Source organism: Acanthaster planci, linkage group LG03 (assembly GCF_054643075.1).
Source record: "Acanthaster planci isolate LZ-2023a linkage group LG03, COTS_SCS, whole genome shotgun sequence".
NCBI lineage: Eukaryota > Metazoa > Echinodermata > Asteroidea > Valvatida > Acanthasteridae > Acanthaster > Acanthaster planci.
The window spans coordinates 6,605,706-6,618,974 of NC_141779.1; the positions used below are offsets into that span (position 1 = coordinate 6,605,706).

Sequence of the window (13,269 nt, forward strand, 5' to 3'; positions counted from 1 at the left end):
ATGAAAGCTAAAGCTAAACCCCGGGCAAAGTGGATAGTGGCAAGGGACGCAGGTAACATTTAAGGGCGTCTGAACGCCATCGGCCCATTCACTGAATGTCCTCAAAGGGGACCCCCATGGTAAAGGCCGTCGAAGCGGCGCCCATCCGGAAGGAGTGGGATCGATAATGACCATCCCCTAGACCGTAAACTGATAAGGCTAATTGCAACACCTTGTGAAACTGAAACCGAGTAAGGGGTTGGCCATTAATGTGGCAGAACAAAGGGCCCTGTATTTGGGGGCGAACTTGGAGAAATGTAGTGAGTGCTGTGACCCAACAAAGTGCAGGCATCACTGATTGAGAAATATGGACCTACTGTGGGGGTCCATGCTGATTCGTTTTGGTATGGCGCATATTGAGGAGTACTGACTGACCGGAAGTTGAATTGCCACCCCTCAATGTAACATCCGATACCAGCAAAATGGACTGCTGCACCTTATTCCACGCATTGGCCGCGAACTCCCCCACTCTCAGGAAACAAAAAAATGCTAACAACATGGCCGCCCGAAATAGTTTCGTTTCAAATGATAATGAGGATATGTGATAATATTGCGGGTGAAATAGGAACCCTCTTAATTGTCTTTGCTATTACCACGACGCCTAGAGCCCTTGAATATTTTAGCAACTGCAAAGGAGTCCTTGGGGTCAGGTGCGCCTTTTAATTTTAATTGGCAACCTACTCCCGACACATAGGTCGATATCGTTGCTGGGGAATAACGCTGCAGCGAAAGCCATGCCATGAATTCTCAAATACATCTGGGGGTTACAATGTCTATGTTGTGGCGGTGAACCCCTGACTGCAAGAAACGACAAAATGCATTCCATCCCAAACTGTACACTTTGTTGGTGTTGGGCATGAAGGCCAAGTGTAACAGCCAACTTATTTCATGGTCTACCATACCTGTGGAAGTGCGGGCAACGGAGTCATGTCGGGGGGCTAATGCTTGGAAGAGTCGCATCTGCTTACCCCGGGAATGTGTACTGCTTTGAAAGTAAGATTGTACTTCAAACATTCCAACACCAATAAACGGATAAGATGCATTGACATGGAAAACTTGGCCAACTGATTATTAATCATGTGAACCACGATCAAATTGTCCGACCGAAACTTTACCTTATGATTGGCCAAAAGGGGGCCCCAACACATAATGGCAACGACAATAGGATACAGCTCTAGAAATGCAATTGAGGGTGGTGATAACTCCTGTGGCCACCGCCCTTGAAACCACTTCCCTCGAAAATATGCCCCATAACCCAACAAAGCCGCAGCGTCCGCAAAAATTCAAGAGCATCAGAGGATTCCCATTCCTGATCCAAAATAGGAGTAACCCCATTAAACTCTCGTAAGAATGTCAGCTACATGAGGAGGTCAAGTTTCGCTCCCAGTGTCAAGCGGATTCTATGGTGCGGGAGCCTGACGCTCCGTGTTAATGCAATAAGACGCCAGATAAAGGCATGCCCCGGAACAACAGCCTTACATACAAAGTTTGGGGAACCGATGAGGGACTGTAGTTTTATTAGGGTGCACTTTGACCTGTTAAGCATAGTGCAGATCTGACCACTGATTGCTATCACTTTCTCACGTGAAAGAGCCTGGCTCTTTCTTAGGTACGAGGCCGATCGGCGAGCATTGTAGATTCTTTAGTGGGCGCATTGGGAAGGGGCCAGCAATGCGGTCGGCTTGAATTTCTTTAGCAAGTTTTTCTCTAACAATCAGGGATTCTGATGTTGCAGAGCGAAGGGGCTCAGAATCCCTGCTCAACGGAGGCCTACTGAAACCCAAGGAAAATCCCACTGAAAAACCCTCACTCAGTATCTGTCGATCTGCAGTGTTATCGTACGACTCTAACCAGTTCAATTAAGGTGGAAAGCTTGCGGTAGCACCATGCAAGGATACGATCTCTTGCTGAGTCTGTACCGTCCTGAAAAGAACCGTGAGGAACTCAACGTTGCGGACAGTATGCTCTGTCCGTCGTCAGGAGACTGGAGAGATGCTGACATGGAGTGGGGCTTATAAGCTGACTGGGAGTACTTGAGTGTGACAAATCCTACTCTGTAGTCAGGTGGAACAAGGATCTTCCGGATCTTCTTTCAAAGATTCTCTTCGATATCTTCTCTTTCACTGATTGCATGATTAGCCCCCCCAACAAGGATGCAGATCCCAAGCGGGGAATAGGAGTAGGGGCAGCCAAAACGCCTTGGAGACACCCCATTGCAACATTTGTAAATCCCATACTGTCACTGAACCCACCAATGGCACCGGCCAGATTCAATCCCGGGGCCCTGGTCAAATTAGGCGTATATCCCTTAGCTACGGCATGCATGAAACTTGCGTCGGAAAACTCACTCAACCCTTGTGAGGCCTGGCTAGATGTCCGAGGTAGGCCGTCCTCCTGCAGTTCCGGTTCTGGCGGCATCGGACGAACGGGCTCTCCATACAACTGCGGGAGCCCAGGATCCCCGCCGAGCTTTCTTACTAGGCCCAGCGCCGTCCTGTAGACAAGCAGGGGCGGATGTCCGTTGCCGTGGTCGTGGCATTCTGCGGGCTGCCCCCTGGTAGCGATCACCTGTCGTGTGGAATCCCAACACTGTCGTCCACGTAGGCCTGACAGAACCGTTCGAGGTTGCAAAATTCTGCGATGAGTTTAAGTCCTCCGCAATTGACAGACAATACAGGTCCTCGCTCGTAGAAACTTCACTACGACCGAGGTAAGGTAAAATCCCCTTGGTTTGATCGTTCGAAGCTGCGACGAAAGTGGCTGGCGAAGCATGAGCGACGTATGCTGCTGATCAGCTCACTCGCATTGACCTAATAAACCTGTGGAGTTGAATTGCCAATGAATTTGGCGGGCTGCCCCCCGCAATGATTGGAAATCTCTCGATCTTTGTTCTGGCTATTGCTCCACCCCATTTTACCTAGACGCTACTATTACACGACAGGCGCCCTTCGAATTTCAACACACAATCTACACTCAGCACAAACATGTTTTCTTTTTTCCTAGAGTATAATGAATTTTATCGCTAAGGTCGATAAAATGTCTAAAAGTAAAAGACATTTAAAAGACATTTAAGTAAAAGACGAAAATATGCTGGATTTCCAAGACATATAAAAGCTGATCTTACGAAGGTCTTGAGTGTATAACAATCTATTTAAGCTGCAGCTGGCATATGTCTGAATACTTCTAACATTTACCAACATTAGCATTTTGTGGTATTAAAAATATTGTGTAAAAGTTGACGGTGTTTCGAAGGACGTCTAATAAGCCCGGCCCGTGGTTTGTGGAATAGAATGCGGGGGAACACACTTTCTAGATGACAGCCTGGTAATGATGTCTACAGATCTCAACCTTATTTTGTCAGAAGCAGCCGTTGACATTTTTAAAGTTACCTTGTCACTGCTGTAGACATTTGATTTTTTCAATTGTTATTGATTTTTTTAGGTACTTTTAGTATGAAATATCTTGTTATGGAGATCTTTACACATACTGATGAGAGTATTGTGGCTTTGTTTAGCAAATCAATAATGGAGGGTTTATCTATGGTATTTTGGTAGTGAAACCGTCACATGGAACAACCGTGTCTGAATACTTGGCAGAGATGTCACATGAATTTTAAACTCAATGGAGCCATGCACTTGAAAACAGATTGCCATAGAAATCTGGGACAACAAATCAAGTGATGATGTTTTGTCTTGAAGATTTGTGAGTTTATAAAGACAGGCATATTGAAAAGGCCTATAGAGAGATGTTTAACCGATCAGAAACTGTTAGCCATGGCCAACACCAAAAGAAGTACCTCACTGAAATTCAAGGGTGAGCCACTCTCCTGGCCCCCTGAATGTCTTGGTGTAGAGTGCATATGTGTCTGCTATCCAAGAATGTGTTATAAAGGTGTTTCTTTTTTAATTCTGTTCATTGCTTCCAGGGAATAACATTCTTATTGCTTTACAATCTCATCATATCTGCTAATAGCAGATATGGGGCTGAATACATTAATCAAATTAGGTATACCTTACTTGAGAATGTATTAATTAAATACTAAAAAAATTGCCCGTTTAAAACTGTATCAAAGCATAACATGAGAATTTTAACAGAGGTCGACAACAAACTTTAGACACAGTTTGCGACTGCGAGCTTTCATTATCAATCATTGATAAGTGATCATGTATTTTTACCTGTATTATTTAATTTAAACGGAATGCTCACCTTAGCGTTCGTCCGGGGTGTAATAATATTCATTAGTCTTATTTTCATAGGGTGAAAGTAATTATGCCCATACTTGAATTGGGAATTGATAACACTCGGGCCTTAATCTGAAGAGCGTGGCCCTATTTGTAGGCCCTATGTTCTTCATTCATTTTTAACAGCGATAGTGTATTGTTACCAGTATTAAATAAACTACAATGAATGCTCACCTTGGCGTTCATCATCTGGGTGTAACACTTCTTTTTACAATTTACAAGAGTCACTGTGAAAAAATGCAATGACTGAATCCCAGAAAAGATACACGATAGTTTCAAATGATATAAATAGGAACTCAAACTTACCTAAGACATCATTTTATACCAGATAAAAAACTTTTTTATTTTGCCAACGTGCATGTCTGCGGCCTTAGTTTTCAACCATTCTTTCTCAGCTTTCCAGTGCCAAATGCAGCTCCATGCTGATGAACGACAATGCGATTGCAGCTTTGCAGCATTTTACAGCTTACCATCACATACAGCACTGTCTATATTTAGCCAACTTCACTGAATTTTATTACTTCGGATTTTGCATCAGTTGTGTGCATTAAGCAACACAGTGGACTGTCATTTTCAGCTCAAAACAAAAATCCCTGTGTGACACATCCATTGAAGATGCCATCTTGCACGATGCAATCATCCCGACTCAGCTGAAACAAGTTGCATCTTCATTCAGTTTGTATGAGAAACTCATTGTGATTGGATAGCAGGGGAAATCATTGATTTATTTATTTAGATGGTTTGAAAAAATTGTGACTTAATTTTAGAACATTTTAGTTATGAAAAAGCTTGTTTTCTTGAAAATGTGGTAGATTTGTGTTCGGTAAGTTTTAGGCAAATGAAGCCCAAAACTGAATAGCTTCTTGAAAGGGGTCACCTAAGTAAAGAATTTGCATTATCATATTATTACCTAGAGGTTGGTTGCATGACAGGGCCATTGGATATTGATGTTTCCAGCCCTCAAAGCATTTCACTGGCTTGGCTATATTAAAAATGTATACTGTTAAGTGTCTGCTCATGCAAATCATCAACGAACAAAGAAAAGCCCTCTTGGAGGATGGAAGCTTTCTGCAGATGCCAAAAGTGTCAACAAGGTCTTCCAAATAATGTCCTTGATAATTTTTCTAATTTCATGAAAAAAGTTTGCATGATTTTGTTTGTTTGCAGGTAAATATCCCCATTTGTTGGCGAGTGCTCCTGGTAAGAACCCGAAGGCCATGGACAACCTCAGCATGGAGAATGTTATATCATTTGGAGATGTTCCCATTGGAACAGTATCAGAGAAATCACTGCTACTGTACAATCTCTCACCGGTAAGTGGATTTTTTCCAATGTATTCCAGCAAGGAGGAAATTGGTTGAAATTCATTCTTACTTTTTACCTCCAGTTCACTACAATATAATTATTAAATTTGTCATGACTTTCCTAAGTGTGGCCAAGTTTCTTCTTTTGACCATAAATAATATAACTGATTTGAAAAAGAGATCAAGCACGATAGGTTTGTTTGATGGACATTTCAATGAAATAAAGGTTTGTTTTGGCAGCATGTGGATCTCTTATGTGTGTAAGTGAAGTTCTGGAGGGAACCAGCTCTCTTCAGAACCTAACTCCCTTAAGAGTGAGTGAAAAAAATGTGCCCATGTGGTTATGACCTGTATACAGTACTGTAGAGATATCTGAACATTTGTGACCTTGCATACATTACAGCACATGCATGTTGAGGATATTTTCCTACACGGTCACTCACTCTGGAATAAATATGCTGCTGTGGTCCACACAAGTGGCCTCCCTGGTCCACCTCTATTCCTCCATCTGAACAATTACATGTACAGTTTTTATACATATGCCTGATTCTGAATACAATGTAAATAATGAAGGCCAATATGTGCTTGAGTTGTGACAAGTTGTCATTGATGATATTGAGCCTGATGGACCGTTTCACATGCAGTAATGCACAGAGAACGATATGTGCATGTTTTAATGTGCATGTAATTGTTTTTGACAACGGCTGCACTGGGCTAGAATCTCTTACAATGCATGTGTACCCAGCGTGCATAATTGTACATTGTGGTATTGTTAATAAATTGTGATGTGATCTGGATCAGTATGTGCGAGAGTTCAGACTTCTTGGGGCTTTTTATCATCAATATATTGGAGCGTAAGTTTCGAAATACATGTAAACCCAAAGTTTTGTGCACAATTAAATCTCAAAATGTTTCAATTTGGCAGCTGCTTCCATACACTGTAGAATATTGTTAAATGTTTTGGAAACTGTTGAATATTGTTAAATGTTTTAGAAACAGGTTAGCACATGACAAAATGCTTACACTATAAGATTCGGGTATAGTGTACCACGTAAGTCTATTTTCACGTGTGTGTATTTGATTGAAAATTCAAAGTAGCAAAACTTAATCCATTACAGAAAATTTCTCACCTCCGATACTTACAAATGCATTTCCAATGCCCATATGAAAGCACTTCTGCTGAAAAGAATAAAGACCATGATATCACCCCATAAACACTGCGTGCCTCATGGCTGTACATACCAAAATTCCATAGGTAACTCACCCCTTTTTCTCCAGCACACACGCAGAGTTCGCACACATACTTGAGTTTCACATTTGTCTTATTCATGCTTGGCGTTTCAGAACATATTTCCAACACTTCCTCCTTACCCAGGGTGACCAGATTTTAGAAACTGAAATAAGGGACAGCACACATTGTGAATGTCCTCCTCCCCTGTTAAGATCTTTCTGAATTTGGGGTGCAAATTATGCAATTTAGCACACTTTAAAAGTGTGTATGATTTCATTGCACTGAAAAAGAGGATATAGTACATTTATTCTTCATTTAAAAGAAAACAAAAACTAAACACAGTTTGCACTGGGCAAGTCATTTGTCTCAGTAACCTTTTAGGCAGTAAAACTTAAGATGGGAGACAATGTTATCCAAATCCAATTTGCAGGAATATACATAGCCCCACAGCCCTAAATGTGGGGCTAGAATATACATAAATGTACCTCTTGATAGAAGCCAGTCTTTTAATTCTTTTTCTGATTACCTCTTTGACCTGAACTTACTTCACGTTTCACCTTTTTAGTAGGGTCTGTTACTTTTGAGCTTGAAGCCATCATTAAACTCTAATTTCTGATTATTTCTGAAACTCCAACATAATGATAAACTGTGAAGCTTGTAAGAATGTACAATCTGGTTCAGGTTTTTCCTCAACCAAAGATTCCCTGATGAGTGATAACCACCGATGACTCATGATGAAATCTTGTACTGTGTCAGTTTCTGTTGTCTAGAGCTATAGGTCTAAGTCTTCGCTCCATTGGAAATACGCAGAGATGCATAGACAATAGAGTAACTTGAAGCCGTCCCCCTGGAAGCCTGTTTCGGACCTGTGTTGTAGTTGAGACCACTTAAGACATTCACAAGACCAGCACAAGACCTCCAGTCTGAATTCAAATCAAAAGCTATTCAAATGAACTGTCATTTTTCACCATGTCACTTGTGACTTATCTTGTGTCTGGTCTTGGGATAGTCTTGACTACAACACTGTTTCCGATATGGCCATAGGTCGGTCATTATCACTCATGGTTATCATGACAAGATTCAATGAGAATAGTCTCCATTGGAACAACACCTTCACATCAACCAATTGGAGCTTTAGAGCCCAGAATGTGCGGTGTTATAAACCGGCACAGTGCTCTGCTGATGTCTTTTCAAGGGGCATAGGGGCCATTTTAGTGTGCAGCAGTATTGTATCACTCATCGTTGGAACGCTTTTGTCCCCGGTGGTAATCCGCTTGGGCTGAATGCCACAAACAGTGGTATTATCTTTCAAAACAAGGATGGATTTACTCCGCTATTGACAACTGAAAAAATATTGGGGATTGCCAGCTGCTCTGTCTTTTGTAGTACGGTCTTTTGTTACAAGGCCCAGCTCTTTTGTCCAGTTTCAGGCTCCCCGGCTTTGTGTATTCAGCCTATGTGCCCAAAACCGGGTTCCCGGGCAGCATGTGGTTAACATAGAAACTCCTCAGTTGGTGCATACCTCATCAGATCTTTCTCCAAGCCAGTCACCTGTCAGGAAAAAAACTTATAGTAAATTCTTAATAACGTGAACCTCAGAGGAATGGATAGGATAATTTGAGTTATCTGGATTTTGAGCAAACAAGTTCCCAAGCTCGCATTGCACAAGCAACCCTACTTATCCCCACTGCAGCTATTGGAGATGGTATAAGTGGTTGTTTCCTTATATAAAAAAATAAATTTCTTTTAAAATCGTAATATCATCAGTTTGCTGTGATTGCATGTTTTTCTTATGAAAAATTTTCTATTCTACTTATCAATAAAATAAACCACCAAAACTGTGTCCTTTTGGTGGCAATTCTTTTGTTCGGCACACACCGCAGCGCGACACACACAGCCCTCTGTATGCTTTCTTGCTTGGTCAGGGCAGGGCCAGGGGTTTTCCTGTTTGGCAAAATGATCATTTCTTTTGTCACTTGAGAGCACACCATTTTGCCTTTCAAATCATTTGAGTGTAAAAAAAAATTAAAAATAATTTTGTGTTAACTTTTCCTCTTTACCCTTTTGAAAAAAATGTGAGTGAGATATCCAGGCCTTGAAATGAACGACGGCCAGTGCCGTCGTTGCCCTTCTCAGTGGCTGAGGTGTCTCCCAAAAATCTCCCTCCTCATGGCCAGTTTTGCCTTGCTTTATATTTACCTTGATAATCGTTCACTTTTTCCATAAAAATCTATAAGCCTATTAAAACACAAAAATCCTTCTTTCCAGATGCTTGCAAACCCACTGAAAGTGTATTTCGATGTCATGTCATCCTGATCAGTTGTTTTAAAATCTCACAGAATTGATATACATGTACACAACATGCATGCATTGAATGTACATCGTATACGTTGACAAAAAGCATGCGGTGTACTTGGGCAATTCCATGAAAAATGTTCACTTCAGTGAAAAAAGTAATGCTTCAAATTGCACTTAAGCTCTTAAATATTTTTAAAAAGTAATGTGTTAATTTTCATTTTCCTTACCACTTCTAGTTTTATACAAATGGCATAACGGACATGACACTTTGCGTAACGGACATGACACCTTATATGAGACAGGTGGCAGAAACAACATTGTGACTGTCCAGTCATGTATCTAGAGTCAATACCTGTGATTCAAACTTGATATTTGAGCCAGCAAGGGGCTTAGCAAAATCTGCAAAAATGAATATCATGTTCGTTTAGGCGCCATATGGGACTGCTCGATGTCTGCAGCACTGAAGCCTAATTATTTGGGTCATAAAGTCTTGAATTTCGAATACTGTTTATTCTGACATACATACACACACATTAAGTAAAATTGCATATTTTCTATTTGGGAAGTTTTGGAACATTAATGCAGAGTGGGTCTATTGACAAGTGAATGTTTTGGACAACAAAATCTAGACCACAAACGTTAGATGACATTAAAAAAAAGTCGCCAAATCACACCAATTCTGAGAAAGGAGGCTATTTGAATTTATGAATATATGTATTGCCTAAAATTCCAGCTCAGTTGCTGCACACATGTACATGTACATGTATGTACAGCCATTGCTAGATTTACATTTCATTGAATCCCATTCGAGAAAAGCTACAAATACAAACACAGGCCTAATCCCTACCACATTTCCACAAATTGGGATATCAACCATCAGACATGTCAGAAAGCAATCATGAATGATGAAGTAAACAAATTTTGTCCTCAGTCATTAGCCACTTTGACATTAGTATTTTGATAGGCTGGCGTGACTGGTACATGCTCAAAATCATCCGAAATTCATCTCCAAACAAAACCATGCTCACCTTCCTCAAATCTCAAAAAATGATTTGCAGGTATTTTACAGTACCTACATTGTCAGTCTATAAGTATACTGGACCTGTAAACAGGGCCCGACGTATACTCCTCCGTCATAGACAATATATAATGGAGGAGTATACATCGGCCCTGTTTACGGGTCTGTAGGTATTCATACATAAATTCTGATAGCATATACTTCAGAAAGAAGGCATTTTTTTCACTGTAAATCTATCATCTCTTCAAAATCATAAATATCACTGCATCAAAAGGCATGAAGGGCCCAATAAAAAATTCCTTCATCAATATCAAGAATTTTTGCCACTATGTCACTAGTGTGTGTTGTTTGGTCAGGCGACCAAAACCCCAGGTAAACTTACGTTACTTGGACTAAGATAGCAAATGCCAAACATGCCAAATTTAGCCTAATGTTAAGGTTTGTATAAATTGTAAATTACCATGATAACCACAACATAATCATTAGGAAAATAGGCCTCATGTTAGCATGGTTAGGGCCTAGGCTAGCGTCTACTTAATTATGAAATGAAACACCAATTCCCTTCTTTCGCCGATTGGTGCATCCAGAAGCTGCACAGCTTTCAGGCATATTTCTTTAGGATGTTCTTACGGTAGGAGAAGATAAGACGTTCGCTGCGAAATCGCAGCACGAGCGAGCACGGCCAACTAATAGCGCTAGTGTGATCAGACTTTTGTTTGCTCCTTTTCGGCAGCATTCAGGCGAGTACGCCCTCTAGGTCATTATTATATCTATCTCCGTGACGTGCACATGTCATCTAACAGTGTATTAATTCTTAACATAAATATTTGTGTAAATGAGGGTGTATAGAGTCATAATACAGTGATGCCAATCCTTCCAATTTCACCGGAAGGCTTCAGGATTGAAGGTCAACTTTATAAACTTATGGCCACCTTTTAAATCCGTCCAGATTTTAAAACAAATTTAAAAAAAAATTCCATGAATATTTGTATTGGTTTTGCATTTTGCCAGTCTTTGCAGTTATATTAAAGCCAATTTTGAGGCAGGAATAATTCTTTTTTGTCGTCTTTGTCGTATTTCTTACCCATTTATGAAACTGACCAACCTTTACGCATGTGTCCCATCCCGCCAAACCAGCTGTAATACACAGTGTACACGCATGCAGTACATCAAGGGTCCAACTCATTCATATTATGTTTGTGTGTTTCTGATATATTGCTTGGGAACTTTTTATGCCGAAATAGTCAGTTAAAGCCCATGCCAAGTTAAATCAGCTTCTTTAGTTTTAGTTTCATGTCATTTCACTATTGGTGATCCATAAGGCATTTGAAAAATTGCCGAATGTACATGTATGTAAGGATGCACTGAGTGTGATGGCCAGCGAAATTCTCAACTGGTGCACAGGTACTTTGCAAATGTAAGTTTATGCACGGGGCTGGATACCAGTATTTGTCGCATTGCACAGTATGGTGATTAGAAAGAAAACGAAGGAGAGTAATATACAAAAGTGAAACTGGTGAAGTTTAATGTGCTTGGCCACCACATGTGTTGATAAAGAATTGACCGTGATTGCCAAAATCTTTGACCTCTTAGAATAGTTAAGATTGTAAGCAGATTTTGGCAGAGCCTATTTAAGGGGATCCTTTTCCTTATACCGTTATACCAAGTGTGTGCATGATGCCACGTATGTACCAGTGCAGGCTATACTGTAAGTATTCATACCAAAATACGTAATCATAGAATTTCTCTCTTTTTTGGGCGACCTCACAGATTCCTCATTCTCAGTGTTGGCATCTTTGATAGTACATGTATAAAACAGTTGTCTTGTTTCGCAGTGTGCAAACTCTGCAGGCTTTCCCTCAAATGTGAAACAACTTGCATTGCACACGTAGTGTGGTGGAAGAACATGGTGCACAACATGCACAGGTTCTTGCCACTAAGAATAGTAAGAACAACATGAAATAGCCAGGAGCCAGTGCCCCCGCGTCATCAGAATACATTCCTAACTTTGGCAACCCCGAAGCATCTTCATGAAACCGTAAAAAAATGCAGAAATATTTCGACATGTTATGTAGTTCGCAAAATCAGATTTTTGAAAATCTGGCAAAGCTCAACTTTTGACTTCAGTAGGTTTTCTAGTTGTTTGATGTTTTGGTTGCTTGAATTAGAACCCTCAGTTTTCCTTAGCTTTCAAGTTATAAGTCTCAAATATATTTTAATTCTATTTATTCCAATTTTAATATTCTGTTAAAGAATATGGTAAATTGGGAGCCAAGGGGAATGTTTGGTATTTTGGAAATTTAGTTTGGTTTCAGTAGTGTACTGTGCACACACACAGAAGTGTGTATTTGCACAGTACACACAGTTGTCAGTCAGGGACCTTATTCTCCTCTATTGTTCAGGGTCCCCAATTGAATGCAGAAACAAAATCACACACACCCATACAAAGACACCCAACGCCATCCCACCCTACACTATGTGGACTTCTTTTGTGCAGAGCTCCACACTATGTATGCCATGCCTGCACACACATACATGCATGATTAACTGGTCACTCTGTCTTTACATAAGAACAACATTGAAAAAGATGGAACTGTCAGAATCTTGGCAAGGCACATTGTTCATCCAAGTCAAAAGAGCAATTCCCTTTTTTGTTTTTCTACTGAAAAGTCTTCTACTTCAATGCATCTTTTTGCACCTGACCTTTCAATCAATAGAAAATCAATGCATCCTTAACACACTTTTCCAAACATCCAAAATATGGAAAAGTTAGGATGAATTTCATCCCTGCCTTTAAAATTGTCAAACAAAAATTTAAAATGAGGTTTAACTGAGACACACAAGAGCATTTTCAAGGTTTGTATCAAAAACAGATTCCATGGCAGAGACCCTTTGAGAACTTCAAATCTGATAAGGCTGGATGTTACAAAACACTGTTACCCGGTGTGGTACTTTATATTGGAACAGTCTGGATGATTCTCTACAATCATCAACCACTCTCCATAGCTTTACCAGTAAACCCAAACTTCATTGTCGAATTCCATACCAAAACACTGTAATAGGGGTGGTATGGCCTTCATTACTGCCTGACACCTCTTTGGCTCCAGAGGAAATGAGAATACAGAGACAACTTTCTGC

General features: G+C 40.5%; 1 protein-coding gene across 4 annotated transcripts in view; it reads left to right on the top strand.

The window, feature by feature from the left end:
- Positions 1-13,269, top strand: part of cfap65 (cilia and flagella associated protein 65) — a 340,657-nt gene that overhangs the window by 112,714 nt on the left and 214,674 nt on the right. For all 4 annotated transcript variants that reach the window (XM_022246076.2, XM_022246058.2, XM_022246112.2 and 1 more), the window contains exon 6: positions 5,448-5,593. In XM_022246076.2, coding sequence (XP_022101768.2) covers positions 5,448-5,593 — 146 coding nt within the window. The remainder of the gene's footprint in view (positions 1-5,447; positions 5,594-13,269) is intronic.